Genomic DNA, 23,991 nt, shown 5'->3' on the forward strand with positions numbered 1-23,991 from the left:
TCCTGTGACGTCACGCGCGCGCGCGCGCCCCGGCGAAGCGAAGTGGTCGTCGGCGCCCGAGGGTCGGGGGCGTTCGCCATGGGCCCGCGCGTGCCGCTCCCCCCGGAGATCCAGCTGGCCCAGCGCCTGGCCGGGAACGAGCAGGTGACCCGGGACCGGGCGGTGAAGAGGCTCCGGAAATACATCGTCGCCAGGACTCAGCGGGCCGCAGGTTGGCGTGGGCCGGCGGGGCGTGGGCGCCCTGCGGGCGGTGGGACCGCGGCGGGGGTCGCGGGGCGGCCGGAGGCCTGCGGAGGCGCGGGGCCGGGTGGGACCTCCGAACCACGCGGGACCTCCACGTGGCCGGGCTGGCGCGGCCTCCGTGTGGTGCAGGCCCCCCTGTCCTGCCCGGCGAGCTCTCGCCCTGCGCCCCTCTCCTCTCCGGCCCCTTGCGGCTCCTCCAGGTGGTGGTGGTGACCACGTGTCCCTCTTCGTGGACACCCCCCCCCCCAAGCCCTTACCTCCTTTTCCCAGCTCAGACCTCCCTCCCCCTGGGAACCGGCGTCGTCATCAGACCGTGTGTTCTGATATCTCTGCTACCCGGTGTTCGGGCACTCGGTATTTTTCCCTCAGGGCGGCATTTGTTGCCGTTGGTAGTTTTCTCTTTGTGTAGTCACTGGGTTGTGGTCTGAGTTAGGTGCAGTGTGGCCTCTGCCGGGGCGGAGAACGTGCTTCTTGTGAACTGATCTCTCTAACGCTGGTTCTGAAAGTGTGGCCCCTATCAGCAGCTTCCGCGTCACCCGGGCACGTGTTAGAAATGCAAATTATTGAGTCCCATTCCAGCCCTAAGGAGTCAGAAACCTTCCAAGTGATTCCATTCCTAGTGCTAAAGTCTGAGAACCATTGCTTCAGGAACGGAGTGCCGGGCACATTTTTAGGACCCCTGTAAATATTTCAAGTGCTTTTCTGTAGCTCCCTTACTAGTTTGAATGAATTAACTTTTTCATTTAAAATTTGAAGCTTAACACAAAAATGCACAAATCCCAAGTGTAGAGCTGAATGCATTATGACAGACGCATGCAGTGTTGAGAGTCCAGAAATGGAATATGGATACTTGTAGATTCTTGTTTATCGGATGAATGAAATGGCTGTTACCTGGGAGACTAGGCCCAGTCCCAGCGGGTTCTGAGTTGAGAGGATGGGCTGGAGGAGAGGGCCAGGTACCTTTACAGTGAGAGGCTTTGATGTAATTCGGGCGGTCGCATTTCTCTGGCTTTGTTCCCGGCACTAAAATCTTGGTTTACCTCGAGTGTTGCTGTTTCTGGTGCAGGTGGTTTCACTCATGACGAGCTGCTGAAGGTTTGGAAAGGACTGTTTTACTGCATGTGGATGCAGGACAAGGCCCTCCTCCAGGTGAGCGTATGAGGCGGTAGCAGGAGAAGCCGGAGTAGCCGTGCCAGTGGGAGGACAGATGGGCATTTAAGGTAGCCTCAGACACTGGGTGCACTTTCACAGCTTCGATGCTGTATTTTTTATTTTTTGCTAAAAAAACAAAAAACTGTGTTTTTTGGGTTTTTTTTAATGAAAAATGGAACTACCCTACGACCCAGCAATTGCACTACTAGGTACTTATCCAAGGGATACAGGTGTGCTGTTTCAAAGGGGCACAGGCACCCCCATGTTTATAGCAGTGCTGTTGACAATAGCCAAAGTATAAAAGAGCCCAAATGTCCACTGAGGGATGAATGGATAAAGGAGATGTGGTATATATATGTATATATATATGTGTATATATATATATATATATATATATATATACACACAAAACGGAGTATTACTCGGCAATCAAAAAGAATGAAATCTTGCCATTTGCAACAACATGGATGGAACTAGAGGGTATTATGCTAAGTAAAATTAGAGAAAGACAAATATGTAACTTGACCTGTATGAGGACTTTAAGGGACAAAACAGGTGAACATAAAGGAAGGGAAACAAAAATAATATAAAAACAACAGGGAGGGGGACAAAACAGAAGAGACTCTTAAATACAGAGAACAAACAGGGTTACTGGGGGGGCTGTGGGAGGGGGATGGGCTAAATGGGTGAGGGGCATTAAGGAAGCTACTCCTGAAATCATCGTTGCACTATATGCTAACTGACTTGGATGTAAATTGAAAAATAATGAGTGAGTAGACAAAAAACCAAAAAAACCCAATATTGTAATAAACATCCTTTTATATTAAAATTTTTTTAGCGTTTATTTATTTTTGAGACAGAACATGAATGGGGGAGGGGCAGAGAGACAGAGGGAGACACAGAATCGGAAGCAGGCTCCAGGCTCCGAGCTGTCAGCACAGAGCCCCACGTGGGGCTCGAACTCACGGACCGCGAGATCGTGACCTGGCTGAAGTCGGACGCCCAACCGACTGCGCCACCCAGGCGCCCCTGATTTTTTTTTTTTTAAGTAGTATTCATGCCCAGCATGGAGAGCCCAACACCGGGCTTGAACCCATGACACTGAGATCAAGAGACACTTAACTGAGCCAGCCGGGTGTCCCTGCATTTTGAAAGATTTTGGTGGAGGTTTAGAAGGAATAGAAGGAGAGATGGCATTCCAGAGGAAACAACTCTTGCCGGCAAGAGAAAGCTGGATCATTCAGAAGTGAGAGCCTGGGGGCGCCTGGCCGGCACCTTAGGTAGAGCCGGCGACGACTCTTGATCTTGGGGTCATTGAGCTGAAGCTCTTTTAAGCAGAGCTTACTTAAAAAAAATAAAGTAGGGGCGCCTGGGTGGCGCAGTCGGTTAAGCGTCCGACTTCAGCCAGGTCATGATCTCGCGGTCCGTGAGTTCGAGCCCCGCGTCGGGCTCTGAACTCACGAACCGCGAGATCGTGACCTGAGCTGAAGTCGGATGTTTAACCTACTGAGCCACCCAGGCGCCCCTCTCTGCTGATGCTTCTTGTTGTAAGACCACGTTTCTTCAGGGTCTGAGAGCGGTTTTTACTGTTTACCACGCAGGAGGAACTAGGGAGGACCATTTCCCAGCTCATCCATGCTTTTCAGACCACAGAGGCACGTGAGTATCCCTGCCCTGGGGTAAGGGCAGAACGACTGAGCGTTGGCTACCGGACGTGGGAGGCTTGCATCCTGAGACCTAGAGAAAAGGGAGGCCCCGTTCTTCCTGGCGTCTGCTGGTGCTTAACTGCAAAACCCTGCTCTAGGTGTCCGACGGTATTAACCTGTTTATCCACCGCGGACCCAGCTGGAGTCTAAAGGGCCGGTATCTTACGTTTTAAAATAAAAACGGAGACCTAGAAATGGAGACCTAGTGCAGGGTTGCCAAATTGCTTGGCTGAGTCACCTGATAGTTGGGGTGTTCCCTCAGTGTTTCCCCAGCGCTTCTGTTTTTGTCCTGCCCAAGATGTGTCATTCTCAACCCTGCTGCCTGCCCGCTGTGATCACTGGGGCCTCTTTACAAATCTTGATGTCTAGACCCTGGTCCAGATGAATGTGGCTCTGGCGTTGGGGCCGGGCGCCGGCAGTGTTGACCTCCCCACGGTGTTCAGGTGGGCCACAGCCAGAGTGGCCCGGTGTCACCCTGTAGATAGTGTGGCCGTTGCTGGTGAGGACCGGGCGGGTTTAGTTCAGTTACACTTACGTGGGTGGAGTAGTTGCAGTTCGGGGTGCACAGGTAGTCGAGGTAACTGCATCTGAGCAGACAGCGGAGGTCTGTGTTTTCTAACTTGTTCTCTCTGAGAGCCTGCAGAAGGCCAAGTAGAAGGAGTCGCCTGGTGATAGTTGTACGAGTTGGACTTGGGCTTGTCTGTTATTGAAGCGCCTGACCAACCTTTGCTGTTGGAGAGACTTGTCCCAGGAGATCAGGGAGGCCCCACGTGTGTCCCAGGGTCAAGGCGTGGGCAGGGCTGGTTCCTGGAGGCCTTGCTCCTGGGCGTGCAGACACCGTCCTCTCCCCGTGTCCTCACCCGCTCGTCCCTCTGTGTGTCTGTGTCCTGATCTCTTCAAGTCAGATTGGCTTAGGGCCCCCATCGCTCGCCGCATTTTACCTTCGTTCCCTCTTTATTTAAAAAATTTTTTTTTTTTCAACATTTATTTATTTTTGGGACAGAGAGAGACAGAGCATGAACAGGGGAGGGGCAGAGAGAGAGGGAGACACAGAATTGGAAACAGGCTCCAGGCTCTGAGCCATCAGCCCAGAGCCTGACGCGGGGCTCGAACTCACGGACCGCGAGATCGTGACCTGGCTGAAGTCGGACGCTTAACCGACTGCGCCACCCAAGCGCCCCCTTCGTTCCCTCTTTAAAGACCCGATCTTCAGATAAAGTTATTCCGAGGTCCTGGGGTTAGGGTTCGGCGAGAATTTGGGGGACACAGCTCGTAGCACTGTGTGTGACTTCCCGCCATTGGTGGGGTTCTGTGCCTGAGCGGGTTAGGGGATGTGGGGGCCGGGCGTGGGTGTCGGGGAGGGGGCGGGGGGACTGGCTGGAGCTGCTTCTCTGCTGCCGGCTTTGCCAGCTTTCTGTGCCTGTTCTTCAGAGAACGTGGCTGCGGTTTGAGGTTGTAGCTGGGCGCTTGCTTTCTGAGGTCCCTCCTGGTCCCATTTCTAGGCTCGCTTCCTAACACCGCTTGTGAGCTCCGCGGCCTGGGGCAAGGACCCCAGCGGTTGGTTGCGCGTGGCGTCCTGACCGGGTTTCTCCACATTCTCTCACCCCACTTTGCAAAGCAGCATCCGTGTTCCCCTGTGATTCTCTTCTGGCCTTTCTCCTTCAGAGCACCTGTTCCTTCAAACATTCTGGCAAACCATGAACCGCGAGTGGACAGGCATTGACAGACTGCGCCTGGATAAGTTCTACATGGTGAGGAGGCTCTGCGTTCTTCTCTGGGCCCCGCCGTGCCGGCGGCGGTGGGCATGAGGGCAGGTGGGGGAGAGCTGGGGGCACGGCACCGAGAGATGTGGCCTCTGAGCCTTTCCTGCCCTGCCTGGGCAGCGCGGTGGCCCTGAGGACTGTGACCCTCGAGGGGAGCACGGGCCCGCGATTCCACAGCGTCTGCCCCATCTCAGGGTCGGTGAGCGTGCAGACGGTTCAGAACGTAATGCACGGGCTTCGGTCTCAGGCAGGGGTGTCAGAGTCACCCGTCTGGGGAGAGTCGGTGGTGCAGCCATCGCATCCCTGCTGGAGAGGCCGTGGACCTGTGAGCCAGCAAGCCTCCGTCGGGTTCGTGCCCGAGACACAGACCTCGGGTCCACGGTGGGCTCCAGCCTGTGATGTTTTCCTCTGCGTGAGGACGATTCATGTGATAGTTGTGTGCAGAATCCCCTTTTTCTTTTCTGTGCTGCATTCCTGCGAACTTCGGTTACTTGTCTGCTCTCAGAAATGCAGGACAAGTGGAGTTTTACGCACTCAGGGTCTTGCCGTCCACTCCCCTCCCCCCCATTTGAACCGCAGTCTCGTTACTACCGTGGTATCCGCTGGGACTTGGGGCAGTGTTGCCGTCTGAGAGCAGGGGACCCAGTGGGAACCCAGTAGGGCATTGGCTGGGCCTCACTGAGGACGGCCCCGTGGGGCTGTAGTTACTCGGGATCGGCTGCCAGCTCAGACTTGGCCCAGGGCTGCGTGGACACTGTGTATCTCAGATGTCAGGGTGAGGACCAGCTAGCGGGCAAGGCCCGGAGCCCAAGTAGGAAGGAGGGTGGGCGCTAGGGCAGTCGGGGTGGGGCCAGGGCCCGAGCTGTGCACGTGCACTAGATGCAGGTTTACAAGACAGAGGAGCTTCTGTGTAAGTCAGCTCCCCGTTCCCTGAGATGCAGTTGCCGCGACCTTGGAAGGATGGCTTCTGTTGCTTGGTGGGGGCCCGTGTGAGCGCGCCCAGCAGCACAGCCCCCTGTAGAGGCCAGCCCTCTTGGTGGCGCCGCCGGCCCCAGGAGTGATGTCACATGAGACCCCGTGTTCCTAGGCACGGGTCTTCTGGCTGCCAGCTGTGCCCTGTGCACCCTCTGTCCCTTTGCCACTGCCGGACCCCTCTGCCGGCGTGCTGCTCGGCCTCTGGACGGTGGGGAAACCGGGTGAAAAGGCTGTTGCAGTGGGAAGCGGGGAGTTGTGGGGGGGGGCCGGGACCTGATGTGAAGACGAGAGAGCGAGCGAATGCTTCCATTCTGTCGGGACAGCAGCCCTCGGGAGGCCCAGAGGGGCCGTTCTCCGTTTCAGACCTGGTTTTCCCAAAGCGCTCTGCCTCCCCAGGGGGGACCCACGCTTGGTTCCCTGCTCCCACCCCTGAAACGAGGACACTTCCGTTTGGCTTTTGTTGATGGTGCTGCCGGTGCCCCCGGATGTGTCCACTGTGAGCTGGAATTCCGGGTGCCCTTGGAAGGTGGGAGCATCCCAGCCTGGGGGCAGCGGCGTATCCTCTGGACTCAGGGTCCTGAAGCTTGGTGTCCTGCCCACCAGCAGCTCTGGGGGGCCTGCTGTGCGCTCTGGGCCACAGAGACGACCAGGGTGGAGGGGATTCTGGGAAGTCGGGGCCTTGCTCCCACTAACGGGGGTCTCTGTTCATGCCACAGCTCATGCGGATGGTCCTGAACGAGTCCTTGAAGGCCCTGAAGATGCAGGGGTGGGAAGAAAGGTTGGTACTCATGGTGCATCCTGAGAGCCGCTGTGCTTCTCAGGGGCGAGCCCACGTTCCTTCCCTGGGGGTTGGGTCACGTGCCTCTTCTTTAGCTGTTTGTCATAAAGAGACGTCAGTCTTCCCGTTAAAGGGTGACCCAGTGGTGCTTCATAGGAAGGCATTTGTAACATCATAGTTGGTTCTTGTGTTCTCAGAAGTGAACATTTTCAGCCTCGATGGTGAGTTCTTACTCTGAATCCCAATTGAGTTCTCTCATTGTAAATAACGTAGTGTCATTTCTCAATATAGTTAACGCACAGCCAAGGTGGTTGTTTTTGTTTTTTGTTTTGTTTTCGTATGGGGTGGCATAGTTGGCTCTGTTATCAGTGGTATTTGCTTCCAGTTACAGAAATTTTTGACTCATTCAGACTTGTCACTTTTGACAGTGGTGCTTGTGATGAGGGAAGTCCGCGTGCCCCACATTAAGAGGCCCCCTCGGTCTGTGGCCGGCCCCGGGCTCCGGGCTGGGGGGCTGTGCCGAGCCCCAGCCCTCCTCCACCCTCCTGGGCCCCCCGGGACCACGGCCGGCAAGGCCACCTGGGCCGTGCCTCCCAGGTATGGCACCACTGTCTACACTTTCAGGAGGCAGGCCGAGGTCTGCGGCTCCAGATGGGTTTCTGAGCTGCCATTTTAAAGCTTTTAAAATTAAAACTCTGTTTCCTTACACTTTTTTCTCATTGTGAGAGTGACACTTCCCTGTATAGGAACTCAGAACACATTTAAGATGCTGAACAGCAACAGGTAACGACCTTTAAGGTCCTGCGGTGTTCTGTGTGCGGGGCACAGAGGGGCGTGGAGCAAACACCACATTTGCAGAGCGCTTTTTTATTTCACTGATGATGCATCGAGGACGCCCCCTGTGTCCCGTGTTCTGCTGCAAGGTCTAGGGAGCGGGGAGGGTCGGAAACAACATACTGTTGAGTGGTTTCGTGATTAAGAATCGTATGTATGCTAAAGTGCTCACTTCAAGCATGCGGACCCTAAAACCAGTGCCACTGGCCTAGCTGCTGCACCAGGCGTGTGTCCCAGCCCAGGCGGCGCGTCTTCTGGAGAGTGAGGGGACGTCCTTGTCTCTGGCCCGCGTTTTCCCGAATAAACATGGATCGGCAGGAGCGGACCGTAGTTCCCTGATTATGCGTGACTTCATGTTTAGGGCAAGGGTGCCTCTGCTTTTGAGTGATTTTCATCCTTTACTTCCGGGGGGGGGGGGCGGGGGGTGCCCGGGGTCAGGCGCCCACCCGACGGGACTCAGGATTTCAGTCCCCGTAGGTGGCTGGTGCCTGAGCAGAGGGGCATGTTAAAGGGACGTCTTATTTCTGTTAACTCTTCGGTTTATCATTGCGAGAGTAGTTCCAGCCTCGTTGTGGGGAATTGAATGCAGAGGTCCTCTTGAAGAAGCTGGTAGCCTCCCATCGGCCTGGGGTCACCAGTGCTGTCCGCCCCGGCTGTCCTTGCAGCCTGTCCCCGTTCTCGCACAGCCGGATGGCGCCGGTTGCCTGGCAACGTTCGTTACTGGCACAGGCCTGGGAGGAGGGGTCCCGGGGCTGAGCCGCAGACAGCATCCTTTCCTAGCCAGCGAGTCCCCGTGCGGCCAAGCGTCCGCTTCAGCCGCGGAGCTCGTTAAAGAAGGCGCGTTCTACAATTCAGGTGAAGGGAACGCTACGTCACTCTGCACCTCGATGCATCGGGACCATTGAAGGCTGGTCGCCAGGGCTCTCTGACCTTGGAGCCCCAGGCCTCAGACCACTGAAACCAGCATGCTAGGGGAGGGCAGACGTGGTCTGCCCGGGCCACGTACTCCATGCAGTGGAACCGGGGAAGCGGCTCTTCCCCCTCGCTGGCCTCCCCTCCTTTCTTTGCCCTGTCCTGGCGTTCCTTCCCCTTGAGGACGGAGCCGTGTGAGACGTGGTGGTGCGGCCTCTTGTCACTCCAGGCCCCCGGCGTGGTGATGGAAGGGAAGGCCCTCGTAGCTGAGATTGTCTTGCCACGTGTGCTGGTGCCGACAGTGGTCCCGCGTCTGTAATGACGAGTCCTTTGTGCTGGAACAGACCCGCCCGGGTCACCAGATCGGCACCGGCGGAAAGCGGCACGTTGGGAGGATGGGCGCTTGCTGTCACCGTGCCCCGTCAGAGTTCCGCTTCAGGTAGAGGGACCTCACTGGCTCGTGGCCGGCTGTGGCCGCCTGCTGTACCTGCCCGTCTCCCTCCTCAGGCAGGCGGAACGGCTGCTGGAGCTGCTGACGACAGAGATCCTGCACCCTGACAGCCAGGCCCCCAGCGGGGTCAAGAGCCACTTCCTTGAGATCTTCCTGGAGGAGCTGAGCAAAGTGGGCTCCACGGAGGTGAGGGCGGCGGGCCGAGGGTGGCGGCCGAGCCCCTCGCCTGTGCTCAGGCACGAGGGCCTCAGGCCACGCCCGTCTCTCCTCGTAGCTGACGGCGGACCAGAACCTCAAGTTCATCGAGCCCTTCTGCACGATCGCCGCTCAGACTAAGGAGTGAGTGGCAGGGGCTTCCTCCGGCCGGTTCTTTCTCGCCGAATTCCCCGGATGCCCACCTCCGGGAAGAGAGGCTGAGTCCCGTCCGGGTGCATGACAGGGCCACTGGAGGGTGGCTGCCGCGGGCGGGGCTGGCTGGATGGGCGCGACCTAACTGGCCTGCTCCTGTGCGGCTGCCCCTCAGCTCCCTGGTCTTGCATAACATCACTCGGGGCGTCTTTGAAACGATCGTGGAGCAGGCCCCGTTTGCCATCGAGGACCTTATGAATGAGTTGGAGGCACCAGAGGAGGAGGAGGGGACGCCGGAGGACGAGCGGGAGGAGGACGTGCCGTCCAAGGAGCCACGGAGAGGTGAGGGTCACAGCGCATCTGGTGTGCCGGCACCCGTCTTGGCCCGGCAAGCTTCGGTGCCTGCCGGGGTTCCCGCATTCGCCTCTGGCCTGGTCCCCTTGTTCCTGAGCATACCCCCAGCTTTTATCCGTGGCCCGGCAGCCGGGTTGACTTCCAGAAACAAGCACGTGTGTTTTTCCCCTCCAGCCTCCTTTTCCCAGGATGCGATCCTGACTCCCTGGCTCCTTTCTGACTTACGGTTCCTCCCCGCTCACCCTTCCTCTCCGGTCCCAACCCTCCATCACTGGGCCCACCCGGACCACCCTGTTTAAACAGCCTCCCAGCCCCTGCCTTGGCTCGCTCACTGGGTTTCCCCACAACACACCTCATTTTCTGGGATAAATCACTTAGATAAATGACGTTTGTCATTTGTGGCCCTTTCTCCCCACCGGACGTGGGCTCCCCCAGGATGGCGAGGGTTGTTGATCACAGCTGCGTCCCCAGTGCCGGGAGCGGCACCTGGCACAGACGAGGTGCCCACGAGCCGGGGTGGGTGGGTGAGTGAGTGGATGGAGCGTACCACGGGGAAACCTGTCACGGGGGATGTCCCGGGGAAGGGCTTTGGGGTCTGTTCACCGTCTCGATGCTCATGTGGGTCCTTGTGGGACGTCAGTTGATCTCAGGTGGCCTGTGGCCTCGGTTGTGGCCTGCGGCTGCAGGCGTGCGTCTGCCGCCAGCTTTAGGGCTCTGCCTGCCTCTGACTCTTCTTGTGCGAAAATATGCGTTACCTGAAGCTTGCTACATTAACCATCGTTAAGTGTTCAGTTCGGTGGTGGTAAGCGTGTTCACACTGTTGTGCAGCTGCCCCCACCATCTTTCTGGAACTTTCCATCTTTCCATACTGAAACTCTGTCCCCGTTAAACACTGACCCCCTCCCCTCAATCGCTCCCTCCCCAGCCAATGGCGCCCACCATCCGTTCTCTGTCTCTGTGACGCTGACTGCTCTGGGCCTCATATAAGTGCGTCCCACGGGATTTGTCCTTTTGTGGCCGGCTGATTTCACTCAGCATCACGTCCTCGAGCGCATGTCAGTTTCTTTCCTTTTCTTTCTCTTAAGGTTGAATAGTGCACCACCGTGCATAGACCACGTTATGGGTGTCCAGTCACCCATCGAGGGACCCTTGGGTTGCTTGCACATTGTAGCTACTGTGAGGGACTCTGCAGTGAACATGGGTGAACAGGGATTGCTCGGAGTCCCTGCTTTCAGTTCGTGGGGGCAAATGCCCTGAAGTGGGATTGTGGGATCATACATAATTGTCTTTAAAATTTTGGGGGGACCCCCTCCATGCTGTTTCCACAGCAGCTGCACCGCCTTGCATTCCTGGCAACAGCGCACAAAGGGCCCCATGTCCTGTTTTGCTGGCGGGAGCATCCCCGTGGGTGTGAGGGGGTGTCTCGCTGTGGTTTTGGTCTGTGTGTCCTTGATGATCGGGGATGTGAACACCCTTATGCGCTTGGTGGCCGTCTGCGCGTCTTCCCGGAGATGGGTCTGCCCTAGTCCTTTGTTTTGGGCAGGGGAGGGTGCCCTGTGCCGCTGAGTGTTAGGGGCTCCCTGTGTGTTTTGGACACTCACGCCTTGTCGGGTTTGTGATTCGCAGATGTCTTCTCCCTCTGTGCACTGCCCTCTGGGTAGCGGCTTTGGATGCACGGAAGTTTTCATCCTCATAAAATTCAATTGCCCTGTTCCCTGTGTCTTCTGGGCCACACCTGAGAAGTCCTCGCTGCGTCTAGTCTCGTGAGGGCCTTGCTTTATTTACTTCTCAGAGTTACACTGTTTGAGTTCTTACGCGTGGGTCTTTCACCTACTTCAAGCTGATTTTTGTTTATGGTGCGAGGTCAGGACCTAGCTTCGTTCCCTTGCACATGGATGTCCAGTTTTCCCAGCACCGTGTGTTGAAGAGCCTGTCCTTCCCCAGTGAGTGGTTCTAGAGCCCTTATGGAAGGTCATTTGACCACGTAGATTCAAGGGTTAATATCCCCCCCCCGCCAGCTCTTCACGCCCCCAGTGGAGCTCTCCTGGTGGCTGTGTTTGTGCCCCCAGCGTTTTATCCGGCCATCTTGTGTATCTTGCCCATCCTTTTCCTCTGTAGCCGAGTCGCCCCGACACAGGCAGGTTTAGTAGTCTTCTGGAGGGCCCCCCGAGCCTGCCTGTGGCCCTGCCGTCCCCCTTCTCTGTCCCGCGTGCCTGCCTGCTGTCCAGAACCATGCCGTAGGTAGGCCGTGACATCATAGCCCCGAGCGATCTGAACACTGTCTCTGCGGCCCCTTGATCCGGGGCTCTCCCGTGGTGGCATCTAGCACCCCTCTTCTTTGTCTCTGGAACTTCTGACGCTACGTTGGCTGTGTAAGACGCCCGCTCGTGATTCTTAGTTTCGCTCTAAGGACTGCTCAGGCCCCGCCGCCTTTGGGACGTTGCTTTCGTTTCCAGGCCTGCAGTGGCACCTCACCCCTCGGTGTGAACCCCCACCCCAGCCTGCACCTACCTCTGCCCAGGTCTTGGGCCCTGGTGCACGGGGCTCCAGGTTCCCAGGTGTTTGTGTTGGGGTCCTCTGCACGCTGGGTATGTGCACCTGTTCACGGGGGCCCTTTTGTTCTAGGCTCTCTCCACGGGGCCGCACCTGACACGAGCGAGGAGCCAGCAGGAGATGGCGAGGACAGCATGGGCCCCGTCCTCCAGGTGGGTGGCCTGTGTTCGGGGCCTGGCTCCGCCTCTGCTCTCCAGGAAGGCGGGCGCTCCAGCCCCTCACGTGCCGAGTCACGGAGTCCTCGCAAGCGGTGTGCGCCCTGTTCGCCTCTTGGAGCACTAGACCCGTGAGATAGCACTGCCGATGGGTCACCTTTTGTGTTGCGCTCGGGGTCAGAACCCGGCAAATAGGACCTGTGACTTCAGGCCCATTGGAAACGTACACTTCCTACTAACTTTTCAAACGTTGACTTCTTGTTAAAGGAGTAGGAATTAGGTGTATGGCCTAAGTAGCATCTGTCAGAGTTGAACGAGTGTTTTCTGCTCATCGTGATGTGGCTGCCCGGGGCGCGGCGGGCGGGCGGGGTCACAGAGAGGCTGGCCTGGGTGGGCCCTTTACATTGTCAGCAGCGCTGGGGTCCTGCTCGCTGCCTCATGCCTTGTACGTGGTGTTAGCGGAGGGGACTCGGGAGGACGTCATCAGGACCCGTCCTTGTGACCCCATCGGAGAGTCTGCATGTGGTCTGCGTGCTCTCTCTGCTCGGTTTCCGCTCCCGGAGCAGCTGGGAGGTGACTGGTGTCTCTTTTTGGGCAACAGTTTGACTATGAGGCTGTGGCCAGCAGACTGTTCGCGGCGGCCAGTCAGCAGGACACCCCTTCCCAGAACAGGAAGCGCCTCTACAAAGTGATCCGGAAGTAAGTTGCCCTTCCCTCTGTCCTTGGCGTTGCCCTCGCTCCTTTGGCCTGGCGCCTTCCCTCCGTCCCGACCTCAGAGCACGGGTGGGGGGCTTCATCGCGGGCGGCCCGGTGCAGAGACGGGCGCGGCCTCCGCCGTCGGGCAGCGGCTGTGGCCGTGCTGAGTGCCTGTCTTTCCTTGCAGGTTGCAGGACCTCGCTGAAGGTGAGCATCTCGCGCCGGGACCCCGGCCTTTCTCCTGGGCGTGCACTGGCTCGCGCGGTCACCCTCACGGCTTGACTGGTCTGCGGAGGCGGGGCTCTGTCTGGGGAAGAGGGGGCCCGAGGGGTTCTGCGCTCGCCCTAGCCCAATGCTGTGGCTGTCAGCCCTGCACGTGTGCTAGAGCCCCGGGGGCTTGTGACGCTCTGCTGGCCCCCCGGGCGCGGCGGCCCGAGAACCTGCATTTCTAGTGAGTTCTCAGGCCTGCCCTGCTGCTGGCACGCTGTGTGGCAGACGGTAGCACTTCTCAGTGTGTGGCTGAGGGGGCTGGTAACGAGGCTTCTTCTGAAAGGTGTTTTCTCGGCTTATGACTGGAGACGGGCATGTCCATTTCGCTGTGAGAACTTTTAAACGCAGAGCGACGTCGGGAGGGTGTCCAGTTTTGCCATCAGTATTTACTGTCCCTGCTGTGTCACATGTCTCCCTCTTCCTCCGTCCCACCGTAGCCCCAACTACTTTGGGCGCACCGTGAGCTGAAGTGTGGTATTTTTAGGTAAAATTCACGCACGTACGTACGTGCGTGCGTGTTGCATACGTCTGGGTGTCACAGGCGCTGTCCCCGTCAGCATAGAGAACATCGCCATTGGCCCGGAGGGCGGTCTTGGCTCCCTTTCAGCGTGAGGTTTTTAGGGAATGGGTCATGACCCACCATCAGCGCTGCAGGAACCCCCCCCCCCCCCACTTCCTGCTGGCGCGGCTTCGAGCCGGTCGTGGCTGTGGGGGCATGAACACGGTCTTCCCACTCGCGGCGCCTGGAGGTGGACCCTGCATGGTGGTTTGCGGTCCTGAACGCGCACCGACAGCATCGCAACCTGCCTTTTGCCTCCTGATCACCTGCCTTGGTCCCTAGGGCTCTTCCCTGAGGATGACGTTCCGGAAAAAGCCTGCAGGAACCTGCAGGAAGACAGGCGGGAGAGGAAGACGAAGAAGCGTTTGCCCAAATCTGCGTTACAGAACAAGGCAGGTAGGATTCGTGCCTTGGTGCTAACCTTGGTGTTCACCCACGGTGCTAACCGTCTCAGGTCCTGGCATCTACCCTTTGAAGGGTGTCCTGGGTCGCCACTGCTTCTGCCCGTGCCCAGGCCACCTCCCCCCGTGTTGGCTTATGCCCGGGCCCTTGCTGCAGTCAGTGGCCCAGCTCGTGCAGCGATGCTAGGCTGGGCCCCAGACCCAGCCTGCCTCATCCTGCGTTCCGGGCCTCCTCACCCCTCGGGTCGCGTGTTTGTCGCCACCTCCTCTCTCCTGAGTCTGTCTGCTGGCTTTCCTGGAGGTCTGCTTCCGGTCCTCCTGCCCGGCCGGGAGCCACCATAAATAGCCTCGCGGGTGCCCGATGGCTGTGGCACTTGACCTCCACGCTGCTGGGACGCTCCCGAGCCCGTCGGTGCTTCTGTGTGGGCTCCCTTTGTGTGGCCCGCGTGCGGCCCTGGAGGCCGCAGCGTCTTTGGTCCGGGTGGAAGCGAGGCAACCAGGCCCTGGCGCCTTGTTCACGTGGCCTTGCTGTTGTAGGGAAAGGCGGCGAGGAGGACTCGTGTCCAGACCTGAGCTCCGGAGCTGAGAGGATGGCGAGGCGGCAGGGCTCGGGGGCTGAGCGCACCGGGCCCCAGGAGCAGCCCGGGGGCCCTGCTGGGAGAGGGGCTCGGAAGAGGCGGCGGCGGCGGCCTCGGGCGGGGGCCAGAGCGAAGGTGACCGATTGCCAGGACCTGCGGATGAGGAGGCGGCAGCCGCCACGGAGCGGGAAGTGACCCCGGCAGGCCCCGCACGTGCGGGGAGGCCCTTCCCTGCGGCCCCTCCGTCTCGTGCTGAGGTGAGCGGGGGATCAGGGCCGCAGGGCCCCGCTCCTAAGACCGTGTCCCCATGGCAGCGGCTCCTGACCTGCTGTGTCGGCAGAGGGTCGGGCCCCTTGCTCGGTGGCCGTGCCCCAGGCCCGAAAGTGCTGGCGCCGTGCTGACCTTGGTCAGGAACCCCCGAGACGTGAAAGTGCCCTGCAGACCCTCTCCCTGGGCCAGTGACCCGCCACACCCCGGGGCGTCCATGAATAAAATGCTGTGCAGTTCTTTCCAGCAGAGTCCCGCTTCTGGTGCATTCGTGCAGGAAGGGTTCCAGTGGGGAAAACTGCTAGGTGCTTGTTCCCAGTAGTGTTTGTATCTCGTACCCGTTTTGTGGAGAAAAAGTTCACACACGTCTCGAAATTTGGGAGAGGACACCGAGCGTTAATTGTGGTTTTCTGGACGACCTCTTCGCATACTTGTGTTTGGAGCTGACAGTCAGCAGCCGGGCTGACACAGAGCCGACTACTGCTTGGTTGGTGTGTCCGAGGCAGGGAGGTTGGCTCTGCTCATCCCTCAGCCCTGACTTGTGGGTGGGCCCGTGGTGCCCCCGTCTCCCTTCAGCACCTTTAAATTCAGCGTCGGCCCTGCTGCTCATCCTGGTGGGTCTGAGGCAGTCGTGTGTTGCTGGAACATGACCGGGACCCTGACCAGAACCAGGGTGCTGTGAGAAGCCCCTGGCCCACGAATGCGGATTAGGAGGACCGTAGGTGTGAGTCAGTGCCACGTGGGTCCCTGGTGGCCTCCGGGCTCGGGGCTGCGTAGGGGACAGGTGGGCACCATCTGGGTCGGCCCGCCGGGTCACTGCTGAGCTGAGGTGTGTGGGTGAGCCCAGCAAGAGGACCGCACAGTCTCTCACTGAGCCCCGGTTCCTCAAGCCTGCTGCATGCGAGGGCCGGTGGCCCCCGGTGGCCCCGTTCAGTCAGTTCAGCTGGGTGGGCAGAGCCAGGGGCCGACGGGGCGGGCCCCTGGACCCTGGAGGGCATGGTTCCTGCTGTGCAAAGTGATTTGGAAAAGCAGCACATCCCACCCAGAGCTCGGGCCCAGGCAGGGGCCAGGCGGACGTTGCTGAGGCCTTGTTTCTTCCCTAGCCATTGGTGCCGTTTTGTGTGTGTGGCGGGGACGGCCTGTGCTCTGTTGTCTCGGCCGAAATTTCTTTGGTCAAAAGGTAAGGAAACAGCCACATGCGGAATTTGTGAAGAAACGAAAATCCGACCAGATCGTAGCCCTCAAATCAGAGGATCTGTGGCTTCCTCAGTGCTGTTTCCAGGCGGTTCTCCGGCCACGCTGTGGTCCTTCCCTTACCAACCGCGTCGTGTGGACGATGTGACCGTTGGCGCGCTGGCCAGCTGTGGGCGGCTTGCGGTCGCCCCTCCCTGTCAGGACGGGCTCTCCTTGGGCCAAACAGGGCAACCTCGAGGAAACGGAAGGTGACCGCCACCCAGTGCCCCCAGGAGAGCCTGTGTCCAGAAGAGGACGTGTTTATTACTTGTGTATTCTTTTTCTAGAATCACTTTACTGAGCTGTAACTCACAGGCATTATAAGTCACCTCCATCGAGCGTAGGGCTCCGTGGGTCAGAGTTACGTAACCATCTGCATTCCAGCCTTTTGTCAAAGAAACCAGTGTCCTTGAACTGGCCCTCTCGCGGCCCCCACCGCCACCCCAGCCCCTGGCCAACCCTCACCCATTTTCCGTCTGCGTGTTCTGGACTTTCCATGTAGATGGAATCATCCCGTGTGGGTCTTCTGCGTGCGGCTTTTTGGTGCGGATTTTTCTGTGTGCATCCGTGTTGTCCCACGTCGCCCGGGCCAGGACTCCATTCCCTGTGTGGCCGAGTAACGTTCCACCGTGTGGATGCCCAAGTGTCACCTGCTGTCCGAAAGCACAGTGTTCCTGTGAGACCTTTCTTCAGCCGAAACGGCATAAAGCAAAACAGTTACCGTTAATTTACGTGGAAAGTTTTTTGGGCGTTTCCAGACCCCAAATCTCTTGTGATTCTACTCCCCGGGACTTACTTTGCTAATGGAGACCCAAAATCAGTCGTGATCGAGCCCAGGTGCTCACGGACACAGCTCAGAGCCCTGGCAGCTGGCGGCTGACGCGGGTCCTGGGAAGGAGGTTGGCGGGGCCGCGCCGGCTGCTGGGGTTCGCGCCGCCTCTGTTACAGCTCGCTGCGGAACCAGTGCTGGACGCTCTTCCCGCTTTTTGTCTTTTTTTCCCTACACGCAGAAGTCTTCAGATTGAGTCTGATTAGCAAGAACTGGTACTGACGTAGGTGTTTCATAAAAGCGAAGCGGAGGATGCCTCCACCGCATTTCCGTTAACCGTTTGTGCGCGGGGCGCTTGTGACCGCTAGTGCCGCTGTAGACACGCACGAGCTTCTGCGGGGACCCGCTCTCGCTCCTCGGTGCGTACCCAAGGGACGGAATTGCTAGGCTGGGCGGTAGGTGACTCCTTGACCTGCGTGAAGATCCGCCAGGCTTCTCACAGTCGCCACACCTCCTGATGTTCCCACCTCTGGACGAGGCGCAGCTTTAGGCGGGCGCTCCCTGGTGCCGCTTGACCTGTGAGCCTGTGGCGTGCCCTTGGCGCCACGGCGCCACGGCTGATCAGAGCGGACTGACGGCCTTGAGGGTGCCTTGCGGCTGCAGAGAACCCACCTGGCCCCTGTGCGGGGGTGCGCTCCGGACCGTCTCACCCCTGCCCCTGCCTGGTCCCGCTTGGACCTGAGTGGCTCAGCCGTCCACCTGTGTGCTGTTGGGCAGGAGACAGTCACTCTGAGCCTTCACTGACCTATCTGTGAAATGGGGGTAACATGGCCGGGCTGGGGATTATATTGCTGTTTTTTCCAAGGCAGCCTGAAACTTACAGAGGAGTCACAAACGCGATGAGCGTTTTTCACCCAAACCGCTTGAGAGTTGTGTGCTGACTTGATGCGTATCACCCGGAATACTTTAGGTGCATTTTCTGCAACCAGCCTTCTCTTAACCACAGCACCGTCATCGAGTCAGAATTAGCATGGGCCCCTCTGTGCCATCGAAGCCTCCGGTCTGTTCAGCGATGCCCTCTGCAGCCACGAGACCCCATCTGGAGTCACCCGCGTCTGATTCTCGTTTCTCTTCAGCTTCCTCTGAACGAGACCAGGTCCTCCGCCCTTGTGTACCATCCAGGACCTGGATGTCGGTGGATCTCAGGCTGGCGATTCCGTACATCGTCCCCACTGCGGGTGACTGGTGGTCCCTCGCGTCTAGACTCGGGTCACCCCTCTCGGCAGGAATCGGAAACAGTGCTCGTTCTCCCCGTGTCCTGCCCGGGCCTCCGCTTTCCACCTGCCCTGGTGCGGAGGCACCTGCTTGTGAATGTGGCCCTTCCCTTGGTTGCTAACGGTGTGTGTGGCAAGGGCCTCCGCGGCCCCCAAACGGAGCTTCTCGCCAAACTTCATTTACTCGCTGATTGACGTACATCGGTGGCTCCTGGTTTCCTGTTTATCTTGTGGGTTGTAATCTGTCCCTGCCACTTATTCTAATAGCATGTCCCGTTTGGGCCAGTGGGAGACTTGAGGCTGGCTTCTGCTCCCCGTAAGGAGCCCCCACCACCCCTCACCTTTGTCACAGTAAGAATCCTCAGCCCTGGGACTGGCCGCTTCTCCACGGAGCACTGACTCGATTGACGGTACAACCCTGCCCGGCTCGGGAGGAGCTGGTGTGGACGAGGGCCTACTGGAGTCCCTTCATCTTGTGTTCTGCCACCACGTCACTGAGATGTACCTCACGCGGCGTTCAGTTCTCCTGCTTAAAGTGTCCTGTCCGGGGGTTCTTCATGTATCCGCAGGGGCGTGCCTCCGTCACCACGGGCCAGCATGGGACATTTGTACCCATCCCCCCAAAGAAACTCCATAGTGGGGGGCCTCTTAACTTGGAGAAAGCCTGTGTGAGGCTTCTGGACCGGCAGGAGCCCCTGCCAAGAGGTGGTGATGGGTTATTGCTCACAAGGCTAATAAATGAATTTACAGTTTTCTCGAACCACTAAGAGGTCTGGAACACATACAGCTTGTGTCTGAGGCGACCTGAGGAATTCTCTCCTGGGTGCTTACACAGTAGCTCTGGGGGTCGGTGGTCAGGTAGGGGCCTCTCGGGACCCTTTGCTTCCTCTGTGTCAGCAGTACAAGTAGGTGGGACTGGAGCTTTGGTCCGGGGTACGTGGGCTGCCCCTGTGCCGTGGGGTCTCGGCTCACCGACCTCGGAGATAAGTCTCGTCCCTGCCTCGCCTTACTTGGCAAGGCAGGCCTGGCCTTGAATCAACCGGAGGGGAGGGCTCGAGTCAGCCAGGGCCGCCTCTGAGTTAACTGCTCATCGGTCGCTACCGTGACCCAGAACTCCCGTTTTAGCCACAACCAGCAAGGGGTCAGGCCCGCTGCTTCGCTTTTGTAATGAGGACCGGGCGGGTTGGGTGGCAAAGCAGGGGGCAGCTTTCACCCAGGGCAAAGAGACACCAGGGCTGCGAGGGAGGGGGTTTGGTTGGGGGTGAGGGGCGGGCAGGTGAGGGGGTCCTGTGTGCTGAACGTTCAAGCAGGGGTGTGACCAGCCAGGGACGTTCAAGCAGGGGCGTGACAGTTTTGCACCTGTCCCGTTGGTAGTGGGATAGGGGGTGAATCTGGGGACAGTCCTGCCAGCCCCCCTAGGTTGGGACGCCTTCTGGCCAATGTCTTGGGTAGGTCCGGCCTTTACACACACTGCCTTATAAAAATAGCCTCTTAATCACTAGGGCCTGGCAGCAAAGGACAGTCTCCTCATCCCCAGCCCAGAAGTTCCCCACGTGGGCAGCAGGGCTTAGATGGATGACCCGGACTCCAGGTGGTTGTGGACTTAGTGGGGTGGAGGGGCGGATGCAGGGGAGGTCCCATCCTGTGGCCTGTACCCTGTAGAAGAAAAAGGAGGGTCCTGGAGGGGGGTCTCTGTGCTGCTCACCGCCAGCCAGTGTGGGGGAAGGACTGAGGCTCCAAGTCCCAGCCCGAAGCCTGTGAGGATCAGTTAAGTCTCAGATGGGGACGTCTCCCCAGACGACCTTTCTACTGTGAAAAGCCGTGCCAACCAGCTGGCCCCAGCAGTGGGCGGGCTTGGAGCCTGTTGAAAGGGGCCGCTCAGCTGGTAAATTGGGCTGATTTTCTTTCCCAAACCGGATTTGGCTGGAGGGAGCTGTGTCAGGCGGTGCCCGGTCTCCCCGTAGCAGCTGTGCCCGGCAGTCTTGACTTCCCTTTTCAGTCCGGTGTCACCGCACGTCCCTCTCCCATGGATTCTTCTGCTTTGAGCTGGTGATCAGCCAGGCTTGTCCGCTGTGGGGTTGCTCCGAAGACGGCTCTGCTTGAGCACCGCGTGCAAGGGCACATGCTCACTTACGTCTCTGTCCACCTCCTGAGCTACACATTCACCGACCTGTCCCTTCCACCTACCTACCAGCCGTCTGCCCTCTTCATCTGTCTCCCTCCACCCATTTACCTGCCCTTATCCTGTCCGACACCCTCCCTCCGTCCCTTCCTAAGTGAAGAGGAACTGGAAATTCTGTCTGAAGTAACCTGTCCCCGCCCCCCGCCAGTGTCGGCCCCCATGCGGGCATCCTCCATGGAGTAGCCTTGTTTGCATGGAGCTCTCTGTCCTGATGTGGGTGAGGGGCAGGGTAGAGGTGTAGGGAGGGTAGTCTAGCCCCCTCTGGTGGCCCCTGGGGATGTCCCCTTCCCCGTGTCATCCCATCCCATCCTATTTGGGACCCGCCACGGGGAGCGGGTGCTGTCCCGCCACTGGCCTCTGGGGGCGCCGGTGGCCCTCAGACGGGCTCGTCTAGTCCCTAGTCCCTCCAGTCAGGTCATGGGGGTGCTGCCCCACCTCCCCTTATGGCCAGTGGCCAAAGCCCCCAACTTGTTCTTTTCTTTGAATGGAGCCCTGAAGGTGCCTCTCAGGGATGGTTCCCTGCAGTCACGGGCCTCCTGGCGCTCGCCCCCGTGCCCTGGGTGGGTGGGCTGAACCCTGGGTCTGTCTGATGGGGATGGGCTGCGTGGGCCCTCGCTCTTCCGGGTCGGCCCAGCAGCCCACCTTGTCCTCCAGGCCCCAGGATGGACACAGGCACTGAGGTCCTGGCTCTGCTCTTAGGTGGCTGGTGTCCACGTAGCTGGCTCAGAGGGCATCTTACCCCAGCGTGGCCGGCCCCACCGGTGAGGCCGACACGGGGGCTTCCTTTCTGAGGGGCCTCAGGAGCCCAGACCTCTCCTTCCAGGGGTTGGCCCGGAGCAGCTGGCAGAGCTCCAGGCCACCATACCGCACGCTCGTCCCTGTTCCGGACCCTTCAGACTCCTCGCTACCCATGGTTGGGAAATACGCCCCGGGGGGAAGCTGCCCGGGGCCCTCTTGGCTGGCGCTACAGACCTTGAAGGTGTATGTGAGGGCGGGCAGGCAGCCCCACACACTTGGCAGCGGGCTCGTGGCCCCAGGGCCTGCAGCTCTGCCCACCTCTTGGAAGCCTCTGGATTCGTGGGGTTGGAGAGTACAGGCAGAGGAGTGTGGCCCTGAGGGCCAGTGGGAGGCGGGTTTAGGGGGTGGGGGGCGGCGGGTGCTTGGGCCCACGCGGCGGGTGCCCCTCTGAGGTCGGCAGACCGAGAGGTGTCTGGTCCCTCCTCGCGTGGGTCCCTAACCGCTGTAGCCTCCGTGACCTCGTCCGCACGTGGGGTGGTGTCGGTGGTCTCTGAGGGCTCCGTGGGGGTGTCCCTGCTGCCGCCAGCGCCGCGTTTCTGGAAACCCAAGAGCGTGGTTGGAGTCCCAGGCAGACAGACGTTAGGCCTTTCCCAGGCCTTTCCCAGGCCGGGGCGGGTGTCGACCCTGACCTCAGGGCTTGCCAGTGCGTTGCCACGGCCTTCCCAGGCGCTCATCTGCGCACCTGGCGGCGGGAGGAGAGGGACGTGCGGGCTCAGCGACCCGCGGCCAGCGGAGCTGGGGGCCCCACCCCGGTGGCAGTGCCGCTTCTGGGTCTGCCACGCGGCCTGGCCCCTGGGCGCGGCGGATACCCGTCGGCACGCGTCTCACCCTCGTTCCTGGCCTCCCTTTGGAATTCTGACTCATGACGTTGGGTCGTCCGCAGATGTTGGTGCTCCCTGGCGGGACCCTGGACCCTCGGCCGTCCCGTGCCCCCTGCAGCCCGGCTCGCTGCCCCCCTCTGCGGTCACCCTCTTGTTTCTCCCCTCCCCTCTTCTCTCTCCTTTTCTCCCTGAATGTTCACGCAGTCCCGTGTGAGGTACCGGTGGTGGCCAGCAATTCACTGCGGACGCAGGGGCTGGAGACCGTGCTGAGGTCGGGGGCCTGCGTGAGGCCTGGCGGGCTCCTGCTCGGGGTCTCAGGCCGAAGGTGAGGTTGGAGCGAGGCTGCCGTGACACGAGAGGCTCGGAGTCCCCTTTCCAGCTCACCGGTTGTTGGCAGAATTGAGGTCTTTGCGGCTGGAGGTCCGAGGTCCCGGTTTTCTTGCTGGCTGTCTGCCCGGATCAGTCTGAGCCTCTGAGGCCGTCCGCAGCTCCCGGGCCAGCAGGACAGACTCTCACCTCGGAGGCCTCCGGCCACTCCTCTGCGTTCCCGCTGACCTGATTAGGACAGGCCCATCCACGCTGGGGCCGGGGGTGGGCCTCTCGGGGCTGACTGGGAATCCTGCCGCCACAGTCCCTGTGTCCAGGCTTTCTTTCTCCTGAGCCTCACACTTCAGAGCTTGGCCCTGTCCCTTTCCTGCCCTTGGAAAATTCCCTGCTCTGGGAGGTTTGCCAAAGAGTGAAAGGGTTAGAAAACACTGAAGTGTGGGGGTGAGGCCATTACGATTGACAGAGCCAGAGATTGGCCCCAAGCTCCCTGGACGTCCAAAGTGCTCTGCCTCGCTCAGCAGTGCTGCTCATTTCCCCGGCCAGGGTCCCGGGGTTGTGGGACCGGGCAACGTGGCGGGGGGCGGGGGCGTTCCGGGTCACCTCATCACCCCACCTCAATCTGCAGCCTGGCTCCCTGCCTCACCGTAGGTGTTTCCCTGTATACTCTCCCTGCACGCCCCTTCCCCCCCCTTCCCCCGGGAGCACCCTGAGGCCAGGGACAGGGTTGACCAGGCTTGAGGGCACCAGCCTGTCAGGAAGCGGTGAGGGCTCGTGACCAGCGGGGCCCGGGCCTGTGTTGGGGGGGGACGAGCATGTGACCGAGGGCCCGTGGCTGGCCCCGTCCCCTCCTGTGGCATGGTGGGTCAGCTTCTGGGCTGGCTCCTTTCCCGTTACGGACTTTGAGCTCAGCTTTCTGGGCACTGGATCCTGTCTCCCAGGCTAGAGGGCCAGGCCACTCCCAGGGGCCCGCGGCGGGGCTGCTGTGCTCCCCGGGCACCAGCGCCGTCCTGTCCTCACCCGCCCCGTGGGCTCCTGGCCTGTCGGGTGACCCCTCCGGCACACCCCAGGGCCCCGTTGCCTTCATGGCGCTTGAGTGGCCTCGGCCTTGCCCCGGAGCCTGGTTGGGGACGCTCCTGACAGCCTTCCTGTTGGAGAACAGAACATCCCGTTTCCCTGAAGGCTCTGGGTCTCCCGGACGTGGAGAAGTCATGGTCCCCATCCCATCATCCCTTGTCTCTCTGGAGGCCTGGTCCCTGCACAACCGCAGCTCCCTTCTTCCCTTCCCGGGGCGCCCTGCCCACCGGGCCAGGCCCCACGTCTCTCAGCTCCCAGTGCCCCGATCAGCCCCGCCCTGACATCTCCCGTCGGAGCCTCTGCTTTGTGCCTAAGCGGTGCCTCGTTCACGCTGACCCTGAACCCTCTCTCCCAGATCCTTCCCTGGCACGAAGCTGTTTCAGAGTTGGACGGGTCGGGCCCTGGGCTTTGGGGCTCCCTGAGTTTGTGTCGTGTGCGGGGGCTTCTGGGAGGGGAGGCGAGGCAGCCGTTCCCTTGCTGCCCAGCCACACGTCCAGACGGTCACTGCTTTCTTTCCA

General features: G+C 59.9%; 1 protein-coding gene across 4 annotated transcripts; it reads left to right on the forward strand.

The window, feature by feature from the left end:
• Nucleotides 1–15: 15 nt before the first annotated feature.
• On the forward strand, nucleotides 16–19,054 carry RRP1 (ribosomal RNA processing 1). 4 transcript variants are annotated; one of them, XR_006965679.1, is made up of 15 exons: nucleotides 18–211; nucleotides 1,310–1,392; nucleotides 2,997–3,054; nucleotides 4,767–4,852; nucleotides 6,556–6,617; nucleotides 8,871–9,000; nucleotides 9,089–9,153; nucleotides 9,338–9,504; nucleotides 12,142–12,221; nucleotides 12,826–12,923; nucleotides 13,108–13,127; nucleotides 14,032–14,145; nucleotides 14,688–14,985; nucleotides 16,731–17,416; nucleotides 18,004–19,054. XR_006965679.1 is itself a non-coding variant. In XM_047099472.1 (13 exons), exons 1-13 carry the CDS (start codon nucleotides 79–81, stop codon nucleotides 14,721–14,723), a joined length of 1,128 nt encoding a protein of 375 aa, XP_046955428.1. In that variant the 5' UTR covers nucleotides 16–78; the 3' UTR covers nucleotides 14,724–14,812. The 4 variants fall into 4 exon arrangements, 2 of the variants coding, with proteins under 2 accessions (XP_046955428.1, XP_046955427.1); XR_006965678.1 differs by having other exon boundaries at nucleotides 16,731–19,054; XM_047099472.1 differs by lacking the exons at nucleotides 16,731–17,416; nucleotides 18,004–19,054 and having other exon boundaries at nucleotides 16–211; nucleotides 14,032–14,141; nucleotides 14,688–14,812.
• Nucleotides 19,055–23,991: the final 4,937 nt, after the last annotated feature.

Source organism: Lynx rufus, unplaced genomic scaffold, assembly GCF_022079265.1.
Source record: "Lynx rufus isolate CCGP_SWC_20201006 ecotype Redwood Valley unplaced genomic scaffold, mLynRuf1.p SCAF_5, whole genome shotgun sequence".
NCBI classification, from domain to species: Eukaryota; Metazoa; Chordata; class Mammalia; order Carnivora; family Felidae; genus Lynx; species Lynx rufus.